This window comes from Telopea speciosissima, chromosome 3 (assembly GCF_018873765.1).
Source record: "Telopea speciosissima isolate NSW1024214 ecotype Mountain lineage chromosome 3, Tspe_v1, whole genome shotgun sequence".
NCBI classification, from domain to species: Eukaryota; Viridiplantae; Streptophyta; class Magnoliopsida; order Proteales; family Proteaceae; genus Telopea; species Telopea speciosissima.
In genome coordinates, this window is record NC_057918.1 from 9,437,723 (window position 1) to 9,463,618 (window position 25,896).

Genomic DNA, 25,896 nt, shown 5'->3' on the forward strand with positions numbered 1-25,896 from the left:
CTAATTCTTCGTGCTATCAGTTGGGCGACGCGGAAAGAGCATAATAGAAAGAGCAATAAGCAGTGAAAAGAGGACACCAGAGACACCGGCAGCTACGATGATGATGATGTTTTCCCGGCTCAAACCTACACTGCACTTGGTTCCAAGAGGGCTGCCGCAGAGTTTGCTGTTGCCATCGAAGTCAGCGGAGTCATAATTGGAAGAAAAGGAAGGGATCGAGCCGGATAAATCGTTATTGGCCACCGATAACTTCTTGAGACGACGGAGATTCGAGATATTGTTAGGTATGGAACCAGAAAGACGGTTATTACTGAGGATAAGTGTGTTGAGATAACTGCAATTGCCAAGTTCCGAAGGGATGGAGCCCGAGAGACCATTGTTGGAGAGATCCAGGACTACAATGTAAGGCAACCAGGTGCAGATTTCGGAAGGTATCGTACCAGTGAGATTATTTCCAGACAGATCGAGGGCCTGGAGGCTCTGGCAGTACTGCAAAGAATCAGGGATCTCTCCGGAGAGAGTCATCGTTGGGAGGGACAGACCGATCAGGCGACTCTCACGCACTTTCCAGCACGAAACACCGACGAACGTGCAAATGTAACCCACTGAAGTGTTGGAGAAGTCCCAAGTGCTGAGCTTCCCCTGAGGATCGCTGAGTGAGCCCTTCACACCCTTGAGACACTTCACATCATCCTCCACGACTACAGAAACGGCGATCATGGAGGTGAGCAGGAGAAGAAAGAGAGTGCTCTGAAACCTCAATCTCGCCATTGCGAAAGCTAGAGGTTTCTTCCCCTCCCCCCCCCCCCCTTCCCCTTTTGAAGCTCTAGCGTCAGTTGCTGTTAGAACTGAGAGTTGCCTTCCAGTTAGGATTAGGGTTCAATGCCTACTCCTATGTCCCGTGTTGATGCTGTCGAACGATCGAAGCAGGTCAGCCATTGACTTCAGGCAGAGAAGATTGAGAAGAGAGGGAAACAGAGTACGAAGGCATAAATAAGAACTTTTTGAACTCAATTTTGGCGTAATTTCTGATCATTACAGCTTTGACTACAGATTTGATTCGACTAACAGATTTCTTTTTTTTGTGTGTGTGTGTGTATAAAAATGTAAAATATAAGATCTCAGAGTGGGGATGAGAGTCCCACACGCATCTGAGTGCAAAAGAAGAGCCTGTTGGCCTGGGGGAAAACAATCCCAGAAGGAACACCATTGAAGAGAAGCTCCTGTGGATGCTAAGTGATCAGCTACAAAATTACCCTCCCTAGGAAGAGAATAAGATCAAAATGGTTGGTTATAAAGGAAACGGCAGTCAAAGATTTGTGCCTAAGAAGATGATTTCAACCATGAGAAGAAGAAAACTATCCCCTAAGAATAGTGAAGAAAGGCCCCAGAGCCCAGCCCCTTTGGTGGCCTGCCTTTTGGACAACCAATAGATCAATTTATGATTTCAGCCAAGTATGTAATTCCAGATTATCTGATATTTTAAGAGAGGTCCCTAACAAGTGAATTGAAATAACCAAAAAAGGGTATTCTACTTGGGTTGAACTGTTCCATGATTTGGTTTTCATTTGATATAGTTTTAATGGGTAAGCATTACAACACTAAATATGCTGTGTCCCAGTTTAGATTTCATATAGGTTTTAATAGCATTTGAGGTATACTACTGATACACAATTTATTTCAATTTATAACTCTTATCATTCTCATTTGAGAGACTATTTGAGTTAAATGCTTTTTTTCCCCCTAATTGATGGAATCTCTTTGCGAAAATTTGAAAATACAAGGATTAAAAATAAAAAACTTCAAGGACCATCTAGGATACCAGACTGAATTCAAATACAACCTGTGGAAGGAAGATGTGGTTGATCTAGACCATCTTTATCTGCAACTTCCTCTATCCTCCGTAGGTACTAGTATCAGTGGGACGAAATCAATTGAAACGGTAATCAAAGAGCTCAGACTGCTGAGTTATTTTTTGGGGGTTCTCTGGCTTTTCTTATTAGTCAGGACCATTAATACCATGCTCATATGTTGTGTGCTTCCATGTTTTGTAGAGCAAATGAGCAATGTTGTACCTCATTGCAGGCTTGCAGCTAAAGAGTGGGAGAAGCAAAAACAGAGACACCAAGAAAGGATAGATGAAAATCGCAACAGGATTGAAGAAGCGCTGAGGAAGCTAGAATATAAGGCCAGAGGTGAGATGCACAAGATTGGTCACTACGATGCCTTCAAGCTGCAGAAAGATGCAGAGGACTTCGATGCCAATGTAAAAAAGGCTGGAGGTAGCAGGGATGTGGGATGAAATCATTGAGAAGCTGAAAAGGTATGAATTGCTTGATGAGTTTGAACGCAGGGAAGACTGGGTAGAGTTGGGAACCAGATTCAGACGCCTCATGGAACCTCCAGACAGCCAATTACTATCGACACTCCAAGGATGAAGATACCGGACCTTATATGAAATCAGAGGAGGGTAGGAAGCCTAGACCAAAGCATTATAGAAAAACACAGAGATGGCTAGAGCATGTTAAGGGGAAGCCAGCAGATAAATTATTAGAATCCTGTTTCTGGCTGAGGTGGAAGACCTCCATATTCGTATTCATTCAAGCAATCAGAAAGAGAATCGTGATGCGGCTTTGAAAAGGTGAAAGACAGGGTACTAAAGCTTGAAGAAAATGTGTTACAGTGGGTGCAGGATGGGCAACTACGAGATTGTGTTCTTCGAGAAGTCCACCTTTGTCAAGTGGTGGTGGGAACTCCCAGAGGGGCACTGCAGAAAGTCTCGAATTGCCACTCCTGGGCGGACATGGAAAAGAATTTCCTCCTGATGATGAAATGATATAAAAGCTCTGTTCGAATTTGGAAGTGAAGTTCTGAAGTCTTTCATCTTCTATATGTAATGAGTATTCTAAATTTGTCTGTCACTTATATGCAATCTATACCTTGCATATGTAAGAATTTGTCTATTATTATGCGTATTAGATCTGCTCAACATCCATAAGAGATAAAGGTTTGCATACTTGGCAACCATACAACATGATGGTAGACCTTGTGAAACTCCTAAAGCTGCCACCCCCACCTTCCCGGGGCCCAGATGGCAAAACTTATACATCCTATCTCTGTGCTATCAGCCCTTTCATTAAAGATTCTATTGGAAAGTGCCCTAAACATCAAAGCAAACAGTCTGCTACAACCCCCTAGAGTGCAATTTATAACTTATCAATCTGAAAATAGAGAGGTTCAAAGTCAGACTCTGTAGTCCTGGCTCCTACAGAGCATCCAGCATACTGCCCTGAATTTCAAGATTTGATTCAAACAAGTAACAAGCAGGACCTTTGTAATTTCCCTTGAAACATAAACTTCCTTCTACATCTCTTTCAAGTTCCACTTTGATGACGAATAACCAAATTAATAATGAAATAATGAATAAAGTTCCAAATCCAACCCCAAACAAAAATTATAAAGCCAAAATACTCTAGTAAACCCCAGTTTAAGAGAAATTAAACATAAACAAGATCAAAATGCAAGTATGATCAGAACTCCTAGATGTTCACTACACATCAGGAGCATTTCAAATCAACGCCAGCAACAGGATCATTAAATGAGACTATCGCCAGATATGAGCGGACAATAATGGGAGTAGCTACAACAGATTTCAACCAGCATGTTACCACAATAAACATTGGACCGAGTTTATTTATATTCTCCCTAAACAAGGATTTTATTCTTAGTGTTTTGATTCTGTTTTGGTACTGTTTTGATCATTCAATTACAGTTCTACATTACTGTCTCTGAAACGGATGTAGATCTTCTTCCAAATTGAGTTAGGACAGATCAGTTCCCTACCACTAGGGTCATTTTGGCCTTCTATGACATTTCCAATCAGAATCTAAACCAAGGAAGCAGAGTTGAAAATTTGATGCAAGTTGGACTCTGACTTCAGCCATTTTCTAGTTGCAGATTTTAGTTTTCCTAGTTTCTTTCACATTTCAATTGGGATTATTTGGTCAGTCTTGGAGATTGCAGTGAGAGTCAGAGGAAGTTTGATATCCAGTAGGGTTGTCATGTTTTTAAGATTTATATAAGGGACGCCTGGTGCTCTGTTTCTGCACGCCACTGCCAACTCCACCACCAAGTCGGCCACCCTTGTCAATCCCAAATCCCACCACCAGCATTGCTGCCAGCTCCTCCACCTTTGCCGCTACACCACCCTTGCCTGTTCTGCCACAATCCAAGTGTGTGTTATCTCCAACAACAACAACATAGCTGTATCCCAACTCTGCCAGCTCCTCCACCTTTGCCGCTACACCACCCTTGCCTGTTCTGCCACAATCCAAGTGTGTGTTTATCTCCAACAACAACATAGCCATATCCCAACTAAATGGGGTCGTCTACATGGATCCTTGCTCTCCAATCAGTTCTATTCGAAATCGTACAAGATACAAGGCCTAAGCTATGCATGTCTTTCTTCACCACTTCATTTGGTGTTAATTTAGGCCTGCCCCTGGCTCTTTTAGTTCCTTCAATCTTGTTACGAACCCGAACCTAACTAATCAGTAGAAAAATAAGAGAGAAGGGAAGAAGAAGAAGAGAAGAGAAAAGAACAAGAAGGTTGCTGCAAGAAGGGCAGCCTGCGATAGGAGTTAGAATAATCTATCGCAAGAGCCTAAGGGAAGATAAATTGGTTAGAGGTTTACAATATTACCCCTAACCCCCCCAATCTATTATAAACCTTACAACTCATAACAGAAAAATACGAAAATTACATAGGGACCCAAGTCCCAAAACTATAAGACCAAACTACCCCCAATTCTCAACAAATATTAATCAAAAACTCCTCCAAACTAGAGCATCCCTTGATCCCAAGGCCTCCGTTGAACAAGGCCATGCCACCTCAAACGATTCTCCCGTAGCTTATGCATCAAAGCTACTCCCAACTCAGCTCTAATACTGTCATTCCTTACTTTATCCTTCCTTGTTTTGCCACACATCCATCTCAACATCCTCATCTCCGCTCCACTTAGTTTATCTATATGACACTACTTAACTGCACAACATTTCACACCATATATCATAGCCGGTCGTATGGCAGTCCTACAAAAATTTTCTTTAAGCTATAAAGGACTACACTAATCATGCAGCACTCCGGCCACACCTCTCCACTTCATCCATCCTATTTTAATTCTCTGGGCTACATCATCCTCACCTTCTTTATTTACGATAAAGCTCAGAAACTAAAATACTCACTTTGAAGAATCTCCCTCTCATCAATATTCACCACCTCCTTAACTGTCCTAGTGTGTCTAAAGTTACATACTGTGTACTCCGTCTTTGTTCCACACTTCCACTTATCTTGCGACCTTTTGATTCCAAGGTTAATCTCCATAGCTCCAACTTGGCATTAATCCCTGCTTTTGCCTCATCCACCAACACAATATCATCAGAAAAAAGCAAACACCAAGGAATCTCATCTTGTACGTCTTTGGTAATATCATCCATGATAAGCGCAAACATATAAGGGCTTCAGGCTGATCCTCGATGAAGCCCACTTGTAATTGGAAACTCACTGCCTTTAGTGCCTTGACCCCACACAATTCCTACGCTAATCACCCCACCATCATACATATCTTTAATTATGTGTTTATCTCCATCACCAACAACAAACTCAGCCTAATCCCAACTTAATGAGGTCGGCCACATGGATCCAAACAAACAAAGTAAGAACAACTAAGATCTAACCAAAAAAGGGAATGAAAAGATGATAAAAGAGGGATAAGGAAAGAGCAGAGAAATGACAAAAAAAAAAATGAAAGGCAAAAGATAGTAAGAGGAAAGAGGCACAACCCAGCACGTCAAGAGTATCTTAGCTAAATAGGGTCTGCTACATGGATCCCTGCCCTCCAATAGGCTCTATCCGAGGCTCTAAATAGTTTTCTTTCTTGGGTTGTGGGGGAGGGGTGGGGGGGAATCTGCCTACTGGATCTTGATAGGAAGCACAATGTCAGATATGAAAGAAACATGATGTTAGAGAGAATAATGATGAGACTTGAATGGTGGTGGTCCTGGTGTTGACGATGGTAACACTGCAGCCACTGCCATAGGTGAAAACAGCAGGAGGCTGCCGGTGCATCAATCAGCAGATCCACTATTGTTGCAGTTGATAGCAGGAGAGTCAAGGTGGATATAAACCACTGCGGTAAAAAAAGGAGTAAATCAGTCAAAGTGGGGGTGAAGAGGGCGAAGGGTAGTAATGATGTGAAAGAGTTGAGCCAGTGTTGAGGAGCTGAAAAGATCGTGTGAATTTACATCTGCCCCTTCATCCGAGTGAATACAAGTTATGCAAAGAGGCAACTGAAGTAAGGTTACAAATTCTGTTTACAAACAGATGAACCCAAAATTAGAGGGTCAAAAGAAAACAAAAGTTATGAAGATAAGATTAAAAAATCTATCCCACAATCTTGATTGACCTAGAGGCAGCACCAAGAAATCTGGAATCAGCACTACACAAGAGAATATCCACCAATCAAAGAAACATTTATCCAACAGAAAATTCTTAATCATATCACTCCATCTATACTAAATTTACAACGACGACACTGAATTAAGGATACCATAAACTATCTTAGAGTTGTTTCTAGCTACAGTAAAACTTAAGAACAGAAATTCCTCTTACAAACTTATGCTATGGCAGTCTTTAGCAATAACTTTCCAAGTTGAACTGAATTCACAAGATTTCAACTCACTGAAAAAGATCACAGAGAAACCATTCAAAAGGCACCAATATCAACTGAAATGAGTCAACTAATATCCTTAAAAAAAATGAAACTGGTACTTTGTCCCTAAAAAAGGGCGAACCCATTGCACGATCCTCCCACCACTGCGGGGTCTGGGGAGGGTCATAATGTACGCAGTCTTATCCCGCTTCGCGAAGAGGCTGTTTCCCAACTCGAACCCTCAACCACTAGGTTGCAATGGAGCAACCTCACCGTTGCACTGAGGTCCGCCCTCTACTAGTTTGTCCCTAATCAACCAAAAATAAAAAGATACTTTCTTCCTCCTAGAACTACCAAGACAAGTAACAAAACCAATTAAGATTAGAATGATTACTAATACTACTACTAAAGACTAGAGAAACTCCAAGTAGCAAACATAAAAGCTGCTGTTACTTCCATATCATAACCCTGCAAGACTTCTTTTCTTTCAGATAACTAAACACTTGCATATCTTGAGGATAATTTTTAGTACAGCTGTCACAAAATACAAACCTTCTTGTAAGCCTAAGAAATAATTCTTAAGCAAATAACTTATCAGAAATTAGAAATTAGCAATTTGATCAGTTCTATAAATAATTTCGATTACATGCTACAACTACCTTATGTAGACACTTAGGCCCAACAGTGATCTTTTTAATTACTTATGCATAGACACACACTAACACAAAAATAAGGTCAATTTTCACCAAAGAAAGCAAAATGCAAACAAAGTATACAAGGTTGGGGGAGAGGATTACCCAAAACAAAATAAATAATGTAGGTTGAAGAAATAACAAAACATTGTAAGTGCAGATTTGGAGGAAAACGGTCAATGCTTATGTTCAACTTAAATTTTAAAGAAAGAAACCCCTAGATGCATAAACATTCACATCAACTACAGATATCTAAAAAATTAGTATCCATATCATTGAGTCTACAATCTCAGTTGTCATACATTTTTTGCAAAAACTAAGGATCGCTTTGGTTTGATTTTGATTTCCCATTCAGGGGTGATTTCAATTTTTAGGGTGTTCGGTATGAATTTTACACCCTGTTTATTGGAAATGAAATAGAATTCAGGGGTGATTTCAATTTTTAGGCTGTTCGGTATGAATTTTACACCCTGTTTACTGGAAATAGAAAATAACAAGTCGAAATTCCAAATGCGAAAGAAGTCAAAATCAGAATGCAGTAGCCAAACAATTTCAATTTCTTGACCAAAAACCCATTCGTTGACTTATTTTTTAAACCAATCTGAAATCGAAATCCAACCAAAGAGAGCCTAAGTATTGAATTTTCCTGAAAAACAAAGAGGCCAACACTAGCAACATTATGGTCCTCAACGCTTTTCAAATGAAATAACAGACTCAGTACGGAAGTGGCTTTAGAACTTCACCAAAAAGAGATGCATGGATCTACTCAAACCTCACCTCTGTCAGTTAACAAAGATACAAAGTAATGAGCATTGTCAATTAATCTTACAAGGAAGGGTACACCATGATGCACTACAATTGTGAATCACCGAAGCAACAAAGGCTTCGTACTTTGGGCATTGATCACACTACAGATAAATCAACATCAACATCTATTTTTAATACGTGTTTTTCATGTTGCATACAACAGCAGCATAAATCATTACTATCACCTCTTTGCCATCAATGGAAATGGAGATAATTAGTATCAAGATCCATATGCAAGGGAAAATTCTCACACAAACTGATGTAGATTACTTCACTTAACAAGCGAAAAATACAACATATGTTCAAGTTCTCTGTCACAAATGGCAAGGATGAGAAACAAACAAATAAAAGAATGCTAAATATAACTATTTTTTAAGACATTAACCTGAGAGGACACAGCCATCATACTGCTGATGCTCCAATGCTTTTCTGATTGCATCTTGCGTGGAAAACTCCTAAGAAAATTTTAACAAGAACGTCCAGCTGAACAGTTAGATGAACTTTAAAATAAAAAAAAAACTAAGATCAGCAAACAAATTAGATACTTAAAATCCCTCTCAGCAGCAAGAGAAGTTGTAACTTCAGTACAGATTATTGCAAAAATTAATCTCTTATCATATAATCTCACATCCATTGCTACAAAAGGCTTATACTTGTAAGTGACAAATTCCAAAGGAAACATAATCAGATGACGTAAGAACAAAACAAGCACCAGAGACCAGGAACATATGGATAAAACCTACATCAAATAAAGCAAATGACTAGCCCACTGAAACATATGACAGACCAAATACGGTGAGTCACTTGAAGAATTTAGTCTCCTACTACATAGGGGATTGCGCTAGATGGAATTGATCATTTATATAGTGAAAATCACATCTGCCAGTGATGAAGGTCATTTTGACATTCAAATCTCACACAAGAATCAAGAGATCAAAAAGAATAAGCAAATAAGACATGAAAACTATGTTCTGCAAGATTTTGATGTATTTCATTATGTATGCCCTTATCTATTCACATACCCACATAAATCCCTCCACGCCAGCATATGCAACATACAAGAATCTAACTCATAAGAAGTCCAGTTAAGTTCCCGGAGCGTTTCAAAATGCTATCCTATATTCACATCTACCACATCGAAAACAGAGCTCTGTCCATGAACAGAACAAATAAGATAGTAAAAAGGGAAACAAAAGAAAAAGGGCAAAAAAACACTGAACTTCCCCACCCCTCTCCCAATACAGCGTTTTCCAAGAAAACAAAGACCTTCTTAAAAGTTTGTGCCCGTGCTAGAAGAACGAGCCAGCCGAATCGGCAGGACACCCTCACTAACTCCCGTATCCCCGATTGAGGGATCGTATTGTTTCCTGCAGCCGGGACAACGCCCATCAGCCTCTAATATCCTCTTGTGGCAGAAGAGGCAGAGCCGGAATCCACAAGAACATGGGAGAAAACTTGAGTCAGTGAGATCCAGATCTTCATAGCAGATAGGGCAAGATGAAGGCGGGGAGTTTATTCTGTGGCAAGTCCAGGAGCCAGCTCCACGACCACAATGACGCTCCGCATTCACGGTGAAACTACGCTGCTTTGAAAGATTAGGCAGACTCTGGGGACGAAAAGCGTCATCAGGCCTCCATGCACGACCGTTTTCTGAAACCCTAAGAACGGTTCCTTGGCAATCCGGTTTTAAATTTTCCGCTTCACATTTATCGCTAGGCAATTCATGAGAAGCATTTGATCCAACGGGGGCTTCGGGTTCCGCTGGAGGGACTGAATTTGGCGAATGTTGCCTCTTATCATCAGCAGTTAAGGCATCAGCAACAGCCTCCCAGTCATCCAGACACCCATCATCCTCTTCTTCCTCACTGACGCTTCCGGAATAGCATCCACTACTGCTACTGCTGCTTCTACTGCTACCGCTGCTACTCCCGGGACGATCCTTCCTGGGATCATTGGCCCCCAAGATACTGCCGGTGGGACTATTCGCCAGGGACTCCAAATCACTATCATTAAGGCATGATCCTTCGTTCTCCTCCCCTCTTGATCTCGTTTCCAAATTCTCCAATGACCGTTTCCGCTCGTCCATCTGAGGCAAGGACGAAGGAGGTAATACCACTCCGCCGTTCGATTCCTCCTTGCATTCCTTGTTCTTGACTGCATGAGAGTCCGTCCAAGGAAAATGATTAAAAAAGGAAATTTGCAAACAGTTTCATCACGGTGACGATGTAAATTCAAATATAAAATCCTTGGCATACCCTGAGAAAGCCATTGTTCGCGTCTGGCATCAAGCTTGCACTGCTTCAATTTTGCAGTTCTGTTGTTCTGAAAGCCAAATATGGAATATAATCAGATAAGGAAAAAAATAAGGGGAAAAAAACAAATTGAATGAAAATTGGCACACATCGTAAAACCAAGAATCACAGGGCAGTGGGCATCGATTATCTTACCCTCTTTTTCTTCCCAAAATCCTTCGAGAATGCAGGAGCAGAACCGTTCACGACTGAATCAGAAGCCATGACTTCGATTTCTTCTAAAGAACAATAGATAGCGCAAAACCCTAATTGGAGTTTGTGAAGAGATAAAACCCCACAAATAAAAATGTTCGATGGAGAACCAAGCGAAATAGAGAAGAACAAGAGGTAGTGGACAACGAGAAGCCCTGCACTGCGCTCTGTAAGCTCTTCCGCTCTTTGTATTTCTACGCCAAAAATTAAACCCTCCACCCCTTAATATATAGTTCCCTAGTTACTATAATACCCTTTGCTGTTAATTAATTTACGAACGGACCAAAACAGGTTAAATATCGGCAGTTAAAAAATCTTCTAAATTTGCTCACCTTGGATTATGCCATTTATTAGCCTCTCTTGCATGGTTTTAATTGCGAGGTAACTGAGTATCTTTTCTACCCAAAAATATATTTTTTTTTATCTCTTCAATGGATATGAGAGATGCGCAAGGTCTCCTTCCTGTTAAGAACAAGCGTTAGGTGTGGAAAACTAAGGCCCGTTTGGTTGTTGGGAGGGTGAGGGCGGTGGGGAGGGAAAGGTTGAGATGGTTTCCAATTATCATGGGAGTTAAGAATTTTCAAGGACCAAAAAATAAGTTTGGACCGGTTGAAATCGACTAATCAATTTTTTTTTTTTTATCAATTTGAAATTGGTTTTGGTTTTTACAAATCTTAAGAAGAACAAGATTGATTGGTTTCGTCGGTAAATGAAATCGAAAAATCTTGACAAAATTGATAAAATTTAATATTTTTAGGCGAAGCAGTTTGTTATCCAAGAGTATAGCCTACACCAACACTCTCATGTGTCTATCTCACCTCCTCAAAACAAAGGGGATAATGATGTCTTTTCATATGGGGAGGAGAGATAGACTCATGGGAGTGCTGGTGTAAGTCACACTCCCGAACAGAATTCTTTTTTTTTTTCTATTTTTATATTTTATTGCTTATGAAAAGCTCTTTATCAGTTTTTTTCAATCTAGCCCAATTTCTGCATAAAGCCAAGTGGAAAAGCCCGAAACTAGACCAACCGATTGTTTGACATGTCTAGGGAAAACTTAGCATTTTCCTACCCTAACTTGTTTGTTTGGTCCTTTTCCTAAAAATTGTTTTATCCTTTTATTTTACGAAAATAAAAAGATCCCCACTCTATCCTCTTATTTTACACCCTCTCATTTGGCTTTTTTAATTTAATTTTTTAAGGGACATTAGCAAGTTGCTATTGAATGTGAACAAATTAAGGAGAAGGAGAACATAGTTCACAATAGAATTGGGTATTTTATTTGACTTCTGAATTAACCGAATGAAGTGTTAGATTGATTCAATACCAAATCTCATATCCCTCTCATAAAAAAATTTTAAAAAATCCCAAATCACTATAGATGTATATCTACCTCGACAATTGTGGCGATACTAATCTGCACGTTATCACTGGTGTGTAGTGGGAGATTCCTCTTACATTGGTAGTGTAGGAATCCTCCCCTTTACAAAAGCACTCTTTACATTTTCTTCTCAACTAGTTACAGAAATGGGATCGACATGTTGCTGTGTAGAATGAAATCTCCTACGCCAAACCAGTGGGAGCTTGGGAGAGGGGTTACCATAGGGATCGTATATCACATGCCAGGAAGAAGAAAGAGTGTGAGATGATATACATGGAGATCATTTTCCCATTATTTTATATGGGAAAAAAAAATAATCCTGAAATGCAACGTGGCCCTACGCCATATACAAAGGAGAGCATGAAATGACCACCCCCACCCTCATGAAAGCCAAAAATCCCACCTTTGTTGAATTTTTTATTTTTTTTAATATTAAATCTATTGGCCTTATGGATGATATAGTGTAGACCATTGATAATCATAAGTTCAAGTTGAATAAGGGTTTTGCTTGCTCGAATCAGGTCGGATAAGTTTTATTTCTTACTTAATTTCAATGGTCATTATAGCTCCATACAATTTCACTTTCCATACTCATAATTTTACTTGAATTTATATTAAACAATACAATAGCAAATATGGTATATGACATTGGATGTGTGGTTGTTTTTATTACACAAATCAATTCTGTCTTTTTTTTTGGTAAATCAAATCAATTCTTTGTCAAGGTTATGATGTTGACCAATTGAAAATTATGAGAAACAAGATCTCAATAAGAAAATGAGGTTGAATAGTTTTAATTTTATTTATATATTTGTTTTTGAAACTTAACACATATCAACTGCCCCTCCCCCCTCCCCCCCCCCCCAAAAAAAAAAAAAAAATTGCATCTAAGAGAGAATATTCTTTTTTTTTAATGAAACAAAAAAATTTATTCAAAAGCCGAATACAATTGCTTTTAAGTTTTAACGTATCATATTCCTTTTTTTGTTGGAACAGGAGGTGGCCTTTGACTGACTAAATCCCCCAGGGCTCTTGTATGACCCTACAACACCATGAGCCATGAGCTATGAGCTACTGGGGCCCCCATGTTCATCAGGGAGTTTCCTCTCAGGCGGGTGGCCTCTACGGGGGAGGCAGAGTTGAACTCATATTCATTTAGCTAGTAAATACACTTTTGGTAGAGTTCCATGCATACAATGTTGAGGAAATCTTTTATCCGATTCCAATTGTAGTGTGATTTTTTTTTTGTTCAAAAAAAGACCCACATCATTGAGGAATAAAGAAGAGAGTATCACTATATGACCTACTTGATGGGGATATGAAAAAAACATCCTTACACCATCGATATAGGAATCTTATTCCTTTCATTTTTACTTTCCCCCTTAAATGAAACATGTAATTTTTATGGAAAATAGTTTTCTATCTAGTAATGTGGCCTACGCCAACACTCCAATGTGTCTATCTTTCTCTTCCTCAAAACATGGGGGCAGAGATGTCTTTTCAAATGGGAAAGAGAGAGATGAACTCATAGGAGTATTGACATAAGCCACACTCCCAAAGAGAGAACTTTCTCCCAATTTTTATTTTACATTTTAAATCAAAGGAATTTAGATACAAAATAAAATAAAACTATAATTAAATATAAAATAATTTGAAATTAGTGATTCTGTGACATGGATTGTAATGATTACAAATGTTTTTCTTGATTTAAAAATTTACTTCCCTTGCAGTCAAATGAAGCCAATTGTAATATTTTTCTAACATTTGCAATGTAAAAGTGCGAACTTTGAACTCCAATCCCTGCAATCAAACGAAGCCAATAGTAATAACTTCCTTGTGATTGGTAGGGATGGTAAATTGGTAATATACAAAGGTCGCTTGGGTCATTTTACTTGTCTTCACGAAAGGCACATTACCTTTTTGGTCCTTTATGAACGTAAGACAAAGAACAACAGAAGCGAGCTCAGCGAAGGGGGTGTTTTCGTCATCTCATTCTAAAGCCAAACGGAACAATAGATCGTTTTGTGTATGAGGGCTATTTTAGTAATTAAATCACATTCGGGGGTGACTTATTACAGCTGAAGGAGCTGAAGTGACTTCACGATGTAACCATAAAAAGCAAGACCGTTAGTACACGTGTACGGTTCGATGTTGTCTGATCTGATAATGAGACGTGCTTGTTTGGGATTACACTTACACGGTAGATGGGGTGGATGGACGTGGGCAATTTTCCTTCTTCCGTTGCTCATCCTCGCCGAAATCGCAAACGAAGACGATTGGTTGGAAATCAGGGCCCACATGGTTTCCATAGATTTAATAATCAGCTTCTCTTGTATTACGTTACGGGTATAAACGGCCAAAAATATCCCTTCCAATTCTCAACAGTAAAATTTTTTGAAAAGCAAATACAAGAGAATGGAACCCGAATTCAAATCCTCTGCCGTGCATGGCAGGGCGGCAGTGCACATTCGATGGTACAATAGAGGTCATGTGTGCCACGTGAGTTTTGCTGTGCCGTCGGATGTGCACTATCACCCCGTCGGTACTGCAGAGGATCCTAATCCATGGAACCCCAAGCATTAGCAAGGGACGAGGTCTAAGGAAGGTGAAGGTCCTAAGTTCGACTCCGCCTCCCCCTTGGGGCCACCCATCTGAAAGGAAATTTCCTGATGAACATGGGGCCCCAGTATCTTCTTATGCACTAGTAATTGCTTTTCGAAGGAGGGATTTTTGGGAAAAGAAGCTACAATTGAGGGGACAATTTTCCCACATTATAGTAAACATTGGCTTGTTTGGATGTTCATAAAAAGAATTACACAAAGAGTGTGCCTTTTCTTATGCTCCTAAACCTTCCTTATTGTTTTTTCATGAGACATGTTTGTGCACAAGGAATTGCTTCGAGAGAAGGATTTCCAAGATTGCCCATTGATCCAGGTTGTTGGTGTTGTGTTGCGATGATAAAATCAACAAATCATATATTTTTAGATTGCCCTTTTGCTAGGGCAATGTGGTTTGGTTCAAGCTTCCCCTATGTTGTTCTGTCCTCAAACGTATGGATGTAGGAATGGATTTAATCTTCAAATCTTTCAAGTTGGTTGGGTGAGATTAATTATCTTTGGCTTTCTTTATTTGTTGATATGGTTCTTAATCCCGGGATGCCGAAACTGATTCAAATCGTTCAAAATTTGCAAAAAACTCGGTTTTGTTGGAAAGGCTTAGAATCGGCCAATATCAGTTAGAAAATATTAAAATATTAAGAAAATAAAAAGTATGAAAAAAAAATGATAATCATGCCTAATCCCTAATTTGAGCTTATTTAATCTCTATTTTTATGTTGAGCTTATCTTAACCGCCTCCTCAACCTCATTCACTACCGCTATTAGCTAAAAAAAATCCACATTTAATTTCTAGTGAAAAACATGATAAGATCCCTAAATTCCACCCTTTTATTCCACATATTTAAGGTTCCCAATAATGTAAATCACAACGTGAAAAGTTTAGGAAGAAGACAAGTTGAAAAATCTAGGTTTTAAAAACCTAATCAACAAAAGAAGATAAATGTTTAAATGAAATATAATATTTCTTTGGTAAATTCCCCAGTCAAAACGGTAAGATCCGTATCGTTTTGGATGCCCGATCCAAATACTAATTCAGAATACCTAGACAAGATCGGCCATATCTCGGAATCGGTCACGGCCAATACTGATCCGATCCAAGATTATGAACCATGGTTGATATATTTGGAAGGCAATGAATGATCTGATTTTTAACGGCAAAGGTTGGACACAAGTTGATGTTTTAAACCAAGTCGAGAAGGCATTCCATGAATTCAATGAAGCTAGTACTCCCACGATGACATCATCTCTTATTTCTGGACCAACTACTACTCATTTTCTTTGTGATGCCTTTGTGATGTGCCACCTTGGCAGCCTACGTTGTTTGGCATCAATTTGGATCCTCTACTGCCGAGCTACCTAGACATGACGAGTTGTGCAATGACCGCCTTATCCCTGCCCAAATGCCTTACCTGAGTGGGGGTAAGGCGGTCATTGCGTGTCTCACCATGTCTGGGCAACACAGTCCTGCCGGGCAGCTTGGCAGTAGAGGATTTGAATCCGTTTGGCATCTTCAATATCAACACTGATGCATTCCTTCATAATGGTGAAAGTAATTGTCGTATCGGTTTTATCATTCAGGACAATCATGGTGCTCAGCTTTTAGCGGTCTCAAAGAAGTTGTTTTTTTTTTTTTGTTAGAACTCAATTTTCCTTTGTTGTGTTTGGAACCATGTAACTGTCCTCATTAAGTTGAGATAAAGCTGAGTTGGTTATTGTTGTAGGAGAAGCTCTGATAGTGAGATTTGCATTCAAAGCAGTGGTGGAAGAGGAGTATTTGCAAATTCAAGTGGAGTCAGATAACGGAGGATTGATAAACTGTATTATCAATCAAAATTGTCCTTGTGCCCTTGAAGTTAATCTACTTATCAAAGACATAACAAATTTTGTGTAACTCATACCCTTGCCATGAAGGCTCTCTCATTAGTGCATATAATGATTTGGCCAAATTCCACAGATAATTGAGGAAAGGTCTAACATACCCCTTCAATCACTCTCTCTCAAAAAAAATGATGTTTATATAAGACTAATAAAACACATGGAAGACATATTTGAACTAAGGGTATGTTGTGTACATTTGCCCCTCCTAGACCTTGTAGTAGTGGGATCCTTGACTCTGGATAGAATTTGAATCCGATCATACGAGGAATAGTTTGGTATCCAATCCTTAAGTGGGATCTTGGACTTGAAAAACTGCAAATTATGGATAGATTGGGATTGGACTTCTTGGCTCAATCCCAGATGTTGGATTGAATTTAGAGGGATTGAATCTTTTATAGTACGCTAAATCTTTGTAAGTGCATGGGAGTATTTAGAAGGGTTATTGTTAAAATCATTCTTTATGTGTGGAATTCTTTCTCTTAATAGTTCCTACGGTAGTTCCGTCTGACTTAGATGATAATAGCCGAAAAGTCTGCAACTCTCTCTCTCTCTCTCTCTCTCGGTTGAGTGTGCAAACTATATACTAATTATACCATGATATTATATTATTATTTAGGGAAAAGGAATGCCACCTTGTCGTGCATTTTGGCATGCCCTTACACCCAGACACAAGAGTTGAAAAGGTAGGTGGAGCAGGATCAGGATCCTCTGCTGCCGCCTGCACGTGCGGCCTCACATAGGGAGGGCTTGGATCCCATGTGGACCCCACTTGGGCAGTGGATAGGGCAGTCATTTCGGCTCTACTTGTGTGAGATCGCACACCAGCCGCACAGGCAGACAACAACAGGGGATCCACACCCAGGTGGTGCATTTTAGATTCCAAATGTTAAAAAGGTAGGTGGAGCTAGCATGTGAGATTCCATTCCACATTGGCTGCTTAGAAAACCTTTTCCCACAAATATGACAAGAGATTGGGAAAAAAGACTGCACTCTGGTTGCGTGATGTCTGTGTCCAGAAATAGGAGCATGTAAAATTAAGGCCCCACCTCTTATGAACTAAAAAATCCTATCAGTGTTAATGCACCATGTATGTTGGCATTGGCCCTGTGTGCTGGTGTAGGAGCTACACGACCAGACAATGATCACTTATTTAGACTCGAGACGGAAAATAATCCTCTTCAATTCCCTAAAAGTGTGCATTAATGTGGCAGTGCCAGGTGGAGAAGTTAGACACTTGGCAGGTCGAGCATCCAATGGTGCCAAGCTCAACAAAAAAAAAAAAAAAAAAAAGAGGAAAAAAAAGAAAAGAAAAAAAGAATTCAATGAGCTCCGTAAAAAAAAGTACAAAAAGAAAAAAAGAATTCAATGAGCTCTAACAGTTGGATATCCGAGTTGTCGGTGTCAACATCTCCATGTGGCACTGTCGGACTACACACGTTTAGGAATTAGAGGGGATTAAATTGCCACTCTCTGCCACGTGTCGTCCACAGGCTATGCACTTGACGCGCACTTGTGGAAAGTGTACTTGAGACAGATAAAAATCCAAAAATCCCAGGACTCGGGAGTCGGAGGAGATTTTTTTTAGGGAAAATTACATGATTAGCTACTTTTGGGTTTTCATTTACAAAACTGTCCACCCTATGTTTGAGTTAACAAAAATAAACAAAAACAAGTTTAGTTTTACAAAACTAGACAAAACAGTGACTCTCCTTCCTTCCTCGGCAGTTCCCCTCTGAAAAAATATCTTTTTTTTTCCTATGTTACTTGGGGTAGCAGAGAATGGCAGTGGCTGGGACAAGGGTAGGGTTGCAAGGAACGGAGGATGCTTGGGCGAGAAGGCAATGACAGGGGTAAAAATATCTTAAAAAGTAAGTGTGCGAGGGAGAGACACTATTTTGTCTAGTTTTGTAAACCTTAACTTGTTTTTGTCTATTTTAGTTAACTCAAACATAGTTTGGACAGTTCTGTAAATGAAAACCCAAAAATAGCTAATCATGTAATTTTTCTAATTTTTAAAGCATTTCTTGAATAACAGATATTACACTATTACCCCTAATATTCCCGATTTCTCCCCCCATAATACGGTCATAATTTTAGGCCTTGGTTCGCCACTGCCTCTCCTTTCCGAGTCTCGCAGCCGACCCCTTATCCACTCTGACGTCATCGCGTCCTACGACGGTACGGCCTGGACCTCCAACTTACTGTTGCAGTGCCGGCGCCGGAGAAGGTTAGAGCACTCTCTCTGTCTCCCTATCCCTGAGAAAGGTTTGTACTGTGGTTGTCAAAACTACTGAAACATTGGAATACAGGTTGCTCTTTCCAGTGTATAATGGTTGAAAGGAATCGAAGTTCCATGCCCCATCTACAACAGAGAAACCTGTATTTCTGTAGATTGATGTCGAAAAAATCCTAGACCTAGGTGACGTAATTTTGTGGATTGATGTCGGTGCCAATTATCTTAGAAGCTCCTCTTTCTCCTTTTGTGCATTTAATCCCCCCATTTGCTCTTGCTGTTGCTGTCTGCAACCTGCTTGCCTAACTGATTACTGGTATTCTGTAAGTTGTTGAGATTGTTCCATGATTCTGGCTTGTTTACTTGCATTGAATACCTTCTGACAACTTGAAAATGGTTGCACACAAGATGGTTTAACCCAAGGCGGTTCAGGCTCTTACTTCACCCTTAAGTATTAGTGTATTGCCAAGGAGGTATGCTTGGGTATGATAGTTGCATTTGCAGTTGCCAACCAATGGAACTATGAAAGAGGAAACAGTGAGAGGGGTAATGGGATATTAAGACATATTATAACCAATTAGAGAAAGGCGAGATCATAATAGTTGCAGAATGGTTACCCTGCTTCGATGGCCTCTTGGTACCTTCAAAATCATTTTGTTCCTTTCAATAAACCTTTTATGTAGGATGCAAATCAGCATGAAACTTGGTTAACTCGGACCAAGAGAGAAGAAATACTAATGTATGGGTGCTGAAACTTAAGTCAATGTTTGGTATGCATTCCCATTCTCATAATACAGAATAAATTCTTAACTGAGAATGGGAACATTGTTTGGATAGAAGTTTGGCTAAGTGCATTCTTCATTTTAAAATGTTCATACATTTCATCTAACATCTCATGAGCTACTACCAAATATTGAATCTTATCTAATGCTGCCACAAAAAATTTATCTATCCCAAGTGTCATTAACATCTGAGTGGTGAAAAAAGCACAAACTCAAAAGAATAAGGGATGTTGATTGTCAGTCATTCCAATAGCAAATTCAAAACATCATCGTGTTCCACACCTTAACATCACTTACAGACATGTGCCTCAACCATCTGTCATGCACTTACTAGCTAGCCCAGATATCATGATAGTCCAAGATGCAACATCTCGTGTTGGAATTTCTTAGAACAACTATTGTGCTAGATAAATTACTTGCAAGTTCAACCATTGATTGACAACAAAAGTGCATCATCCATTAAATTATTGTGGACATAATCCGCTACCATGGAATTCCAAGTAACAACATCATGAAAAGGCATCTGTCAAAAATTTGTTCTGCACCATTAGTGTTGTCATTCTGCATCAATCCAGTGATCATGGTGGGCATTTGATTAAATAAATGTCCCCATCGATCTTGCTATTGAAAGTTTTGGGATATAATGGAATACCATTGCCTTGCCAGAGAAATTATTCTGACGAGAGTGCCATGCTTGAGATTTACAATGGAGTGGAATTCGAAGAGCATACACCATTATTAGTCGTCAGTCATTTTGTTTGAAAAATCATAAACTCATCAATAGAGTCCTTCACTTTGAGATAATGAACGTCGTAGCGGTCGGACTTGGAAGGTTCTTGCATGGAGTGCTTGTGACTCTGGTTATCTCAAGATCGATGGAGACAAAATCGGTATCTCGAGCAAGGCTTCTAAGATCTTCGAGTACTGAATCAAAGTTGGTTTTGGTCACTTTCTTCACAGCAAAGGTCGACGCTGGAAAGAAGAAAATCAACAGGTGCAGCAGAAAGAACCATGGGAGTTTGTAAGTCAGGAGTCGAAATGATGGAAGAAGCCAAAAGAGAATGTCGAATGGTTATTTTTTTGGCATTCCAGATCGAGGTCCATTCTTGGGTGCATTCTAAGATTCTAGAGTGAGAATGTATATCAAAGCATGTTCTTTGATGTTCTTGAATGCATTCTAGTTCCAGAACACATTCTGAGAATGCATACCAAAAGCGCAGCCTAAGAGTAGCATTTTTTACCCAATTTCTCAGTATTATGGGTTACTGACTTACTGTTGCTTGAGTTTTATTGTGTGTACATTCCTTAAAAGAATTATTATGACCAGACTGATTTTCAATATTTAATAAAGGGTAAGCCATACATGGTGAGTAGAAATACTTTTTTGATATATGGTGCTTTGATTTCGGAGTTTGGAATGGGTTGTGGATTTTAGAATTAGATGTGGATATTAATATGCATTTTTATTAGATGTTACAGTTGTTTTGAACTTTGGATACAGATAATAATCCCTCAATTTATGTGTATGTTGCTGTTTTTTGGTTCCGTATTTGAAAAATCTAAACGTTTTACCATCTGTTTTCGTTTTTTGCCATTAATGGAATGTTTGACCATATTTTTGATCGTCCCTTTAAATACTTATCCCTTTTAAACTCGTCATAAAGAACAAAGTTTTTTTGCCATTCCTGTTTTAAATATGATTATGACTGTCGACTGGCTATGAAGCATCAGTCTCTTGGCGAAACATTAAGGGCCTAAGGATGTGCCTGATTGGAAGGGAAGGGAAGAGAACTATTGTTAAATTAAACTAAAGTGGAAACATGTGAAATCATTATCACCAATGATTGTGGAATTAACTCCAAAACATTCCAAATCTCGTTATTAATTTCTACTTTATTTTGCAACCAAATTCCTTGGATTTGAGAAAAAAAAAAGATTAAACCTAAAAGTATAATTATCAAATGTGATAAGTGTTATAAATATGATTACAACAATTTATTTAAATTCATTTCACTTCTCTTACCTTCATTTTACTTGTAACCAGACTAAACCTAAAGGAACAGGCAACAGAAAGTGTCGGCCGGCCCTTTAGCAACTAGACAACTACGACCTGGCTGAGACCTGAAGTGCAGCCGGCAAAAGCCAAAAAGCACCAACTGGAAATTGTCCTCACCAAACACGATCTTCACTCACTAACATTTGGTGGTCTATCACTAGTGGCAAGATCATCATACCACTTTTTCTTCCAGTTCAATGGACAAGTCTGACCACTACAAGCTCAACAAGCTCAACATCTACACATGAAGTGTAGAAGATATCCTTGAAAAAGGAACTGCCCGAGTAGCAACTAGCTAGCACACTCCCGCCATGCGGACCACCTCTATCTCATCATCTCTTTCAGAACTACCTCATCTTCTCCCTTTTTTCTCCAACAGCGGCAACACTTGTGTCTTTCTTCAGCACAATGCCATTTTCCGAAACTTAGGATTTAGTATTCCCAGGACGTTTGTCACATTAAGGACAACTTCATCTCTTTCTCTGCTAGCCCAGGGTTATCCTCGGGCCATTTCCCATTCAGCAAATCAACTCTCCGATGTTGAAGAAGAAGAAGAAGAAGATGACGAAGACGAAGACGACGACGACGATGAAGCTGCAGATGAGTACGAGGAGTTCTCTGTTGACTTATTTGACGACAATAAATATGAGGACGACGAGATTGACTCGACAACAATGGAGGCACCTCCCCAGTTCGAGGGGCAAAAATGGCAGAGAGTGGACAGACTTCGATCTCAAGTACGAGAGTTCGGCGAGGAAATTATCGATTTGGATGAGCTTGCTTCCATTTACGATTTCCACATCGATAAATTTCAGGTTTGCTACTGCTTTCTATACTTAGAAGCATATCTATGAATATCTATCTGAATTACCAATACATTGACTTTTTATTCTAAAACTTTTATGAAAATTTATGCAGAGGTTGGCTATACAATCTTTCTTGAGAGGTTCGTCTGTGGTGGTTTCTGCACCGACGAGTAGCGGAAAGACTCTGATAGCAGAAGCAGCAGCTGTAGCCACAGTAGTGAGAGGAAGGCGACTCTTCTATACAACTCCTTTGAAGGCATTATCTAATCAAAAGTATCGAGAATTTCGGTATGTAGCAACAAACTTGCTAATCAATTACTTGTGTGCGTATGATAAGGTTGACCAATGTCATAAATGAGTAAATGACTTGTAATATTCATTTATTTTTGTTGTTTATGTTCTGCGTTGCAGAGAGACATTTGGTGAAAGCAATGTTGGCCTTCTCACGGGAGATTCTGCAGTCAACAAAGAGGCTCAAATTTTAATCATGACTACTGAGATTTTGCGCAATATGTTATATCAAAGGTACATTCTTCCAAGCTATTATAACTTGAAGTGCCACCTTAGTGCTGCATTCATTAATTCAGTTATGATACATTGTGGTGATAATAAGATTTCATTTTCCTGTGGAGACTTAACTTGCTATATGCCTATATGTGTACCTGCAAAATGTGGGCATTGCTTCTAGTTACTGTTGCAACCTTGGGTTCAATAACCCTGATTATAGGTCACTATGGGCCAACCCAAATGAATAATAAAGCCAAATATAAGAGGCAATGACAATTCTGTAAATAAATGGAAATTTTGGATCCCTTTTTGGTAACTTAATAGGAGCATGGAAAGAACCAGGAATTAAGTTCAAAGAGAGGAGTGCAATTCTGGAATTTAAAACCAATTGGATAAAATCGACAGAGTTTAACGAAGGGGTTTTGGTAAATATCCAAAGAGTGGTCCTTATTTGTAATTAAATGCAGTTCACCTTCTTCTTGATGGGGGGGGAGGTAGGATGAACCTAGGTTCAGGCTAAACACCCCTCTTTCAGCATCCCAAGTCTCCGAAACCAGAAAAGTCAACAAAAGTCAACCATCTTAGATGAAGGTCAAACTCTAGCAATCACTCACAAACAGATAGAATAGATGACCCTCAAAATACAGCAGTTATCTAAAGATCAGATTAAAATTAATTGAAGAATAGTCAAATCTGAAACTGAGAATTCCAGAAATAGGAGATTTGTAATACTCAAAATCAAAGAGTCAGATCAACCTAAGATTCTGGTCGAATATCACTCTTGGTTGGCTCAATCAATCCCGAAATACGACACAGATTCAATGGTCATATTTAAAGTAATCAAAGAAACTTCAGTTCTGAAAGAGAAACATGACAGAATATGGAGAATATTAATATCAGCAGATCAGCAAGTCTGATCCAATCCAAACCGTGGTCGAAGGTCCCTTTGGGTGAGGCCTTGAATGTCCCAAAAGATCCCCTTGATCTGATGGACAGATCAGTCTCAGGTGAGTAATCAAATCAGACTGAAACAAGGTCTAAAACAGAGCTGCGACGGGATGTAATAGGACCTTATCAACTATGATTCGGCAAGAATAAATCAATAAGAATAACAGTAGATTGATGACTGAAGATTTAACTTAAATCAGTGAATAAATTAAAGCACAGCACTAGATAGGGATTCAAACATTACCTTAATCGCAGGAGATTTTTTTTTTTTTGGAGTAAAAGAAGAATAGAATGATAACTATGGCTTCCCCCCATCAACAAGGAACAGAATCTCACTGCCCTCCAAGGGATCTCACACCCTCTACTGAATTGCACAACACTCCATTGAAGCAAAATGTCAAGTCTTCTACATTCATCAAATTGTGTCTTGCCAATGACCATTACAAGTTATTTATATAAACTGAATAGTAATCCTAATCTGACTAAGGAAGCAAAATCCTACTGCTGATAGCAAACACAATTTAAAATGAAAACATAATTCTAAAAGGAAAGATCCCACTCGCAGGTTAGAGTGTTCCAAGCTATTTAAACAACTTAAAAGAAACTTAAAATAAAAGACGAACTAAACTAATGAAGTAAATCCTGTTTGCCTACCTTCTACCCATATTTTAGGCCCAGTACAATGAAAACACATGGGATCAAAGGCCTAACGCATACATAACCCAACCCAAGGCTTATTTCTTAAATAAGCCCGTTTGTGTGATTTAACTGCATCACTTTTTCCTTGCGATAGAACAAAACCAGGGGTTAAGAGGTTTTGTTTCGGTTAGGGTAAGTCCCTCAAACTGAATCCAATCCAGATGAAACTTTAGGATTAGATTCCTAAGTCAAAGTCTGAAAGTCCGCTTAAAAACAACTGCTTTCTGATCTAAACAACCCAAAATCGAGTTAAAATTTTCAAATGATGAACAGGGCGGAGTTGTTCACAGCAGGCCTGAAAACCAACTTATAACTCTCTACATACATGAGATCTTAAGGCCAAACTCCACTATTAGGGTCGCCTATTGGTTAGTGAATCATTCCCAAAATTTCTGGTTGAAAGAGGCAAGGATGAGAGAGATCAAACTCCCTCTTGCTAAACCAAGTCAAACGCTAGAACAGGGCAACACCAATAAAAGGGTAACGACAAGAGTGAAGAAGGAATGAATAAGAAACAAATACAAAGAATAATTAAGAGCAAGGGAGAGTTCAGACCGGATACAAAGAAGGAGGAGTTGTAAGAAGGGATTCAACCAGGGAGGAAGAAGAAGAACTCAGCAGTCGAACCAGGCTCTCATGGGACCAGCATAAACTCTGCATTAAAAAAACTCTTAATTACATATTCTGGAAATAGAAACCGTAGCTAAGTAGAAAACTATACAACTACCAAATCCCTATGCGTATCTGAATTCCCTAATATAAAAATATTGCAAAATTTACTAGATAATCCCAAATCTCCTATGTGTGGCTACATCAGTTACATATTAGAAACTATAGATGATCTGCGCAAAATTGCCATGGCCTTTGGTATCACACTTACAGTTATTGGAAATTCAATGGAAAAGCTACAATCTGACTGGAATTAAAGTTAGCTGTAAAATAGATGGTAAAATTTACTCTGAAGAATTTGCCAATTTATCAGAAGATGAATAATCTAAACTGACTGTAGGACTAATCATTCTAGAAGTTTCATTTGTCTTTCAGCTTTTATGATATCATAAATTGCAGCATAAATGTCTCACCATGAAACATTAGGAATCTTCTTCACTTTTTGTATGACCAAGGTGGTTATTCTTGCAGTATGTTGTGCAGACAGTAGAGAAGACTTCTTCATAGACAGGCAGTTTCATTGCATGGAGTTTTAATAATCACAATGCCCTCTGCTACCCCTTCTTATGTTATATTGCACCCATTAAGTTGGTGTTACACAGAAAA

At 39.2% G+C, this 25,896-nt stretch overlaps 3 protein-coding genes across 5 annotated transcripts in view; 1 reads left to right on the forward strand and 2 right to left on the reverse strand.

Moving 5' to 3' along the window:
• On the reverse strand, positions 1 to 24,144 carry LOC122654184 (inactive LRR receptor-like serine/threonine-protein kinase BIR2). Its single transcript, XM_043848171.1, has 3 exons — positions 24,140 to 24,144; positions 16,817 to 16,823; positions 1 to 794 (listed from the first exon to the last, which is right to left on the reverse strand). Exon 3 carries the CDS (start codon positions 769 to 771, stop codon positions 1 to 3), a length of 771 nt encoding a protein of 256 aa, XP_043704106.1. The 5' UTR covers positions 772 to 794; positions 16,817 to 16,823; positions 24,140 to 24,144.
• Positions 9,175 to 10,911, reverse strand: LOC122655862. The gene is made up of 3 exons (XM_043850235.1): positions 10,657 to 10,911; positions 10,465 to 10,531; positions 9,175 to 10,363 (listed from the first exon to the last, which is right to left on the reverse strand). Exons 1-3 carry the CDS (start codon positions 10,723 to 10,725, stop codon positions 9,480 to 9,482), a joined length of 1,020 nt encoding a protein of 339 aa, XP_043706170.1. The 5' UTR covers positions 10,726 to 10,911; the 3' UTR covers positions 9,175 to 9,479.
• LOC122655860 (DExH-box ATP-dependent RNA helicase DExH15 chloroplastic) overlaps positions 21,872 to 25,896 on the forward strand; it is a 35,452-nt gene continuing 31,427 nt past the window's right edge. Inside the window, exons 1-3 of one of the 3 annotated variants that reach the window (XM_043850233.1) lie at positions 21,872 to 22,476; positions 22,580 to 22,755; positions 22,879 to 22,992. In XM_043850233.1, the coding sequence (XP_043706168.1) occupies positions 21,973 to 22,476; positions 22,580 to 22,755; positions 22,879 to 22,992 (794 nt within the window). In that variant the 5' untranslated portion in view covers positions 21,872 to 21,972. The remainder of the gene's footprint in view (positions 22,477 to 22,579; positions 22,756 to 22,878; positions 22,993 to 25,896) is intronic. The other 2 variants (XM_043850232.1, XM_043850231.1) reach the window with 2 other exon arrangements.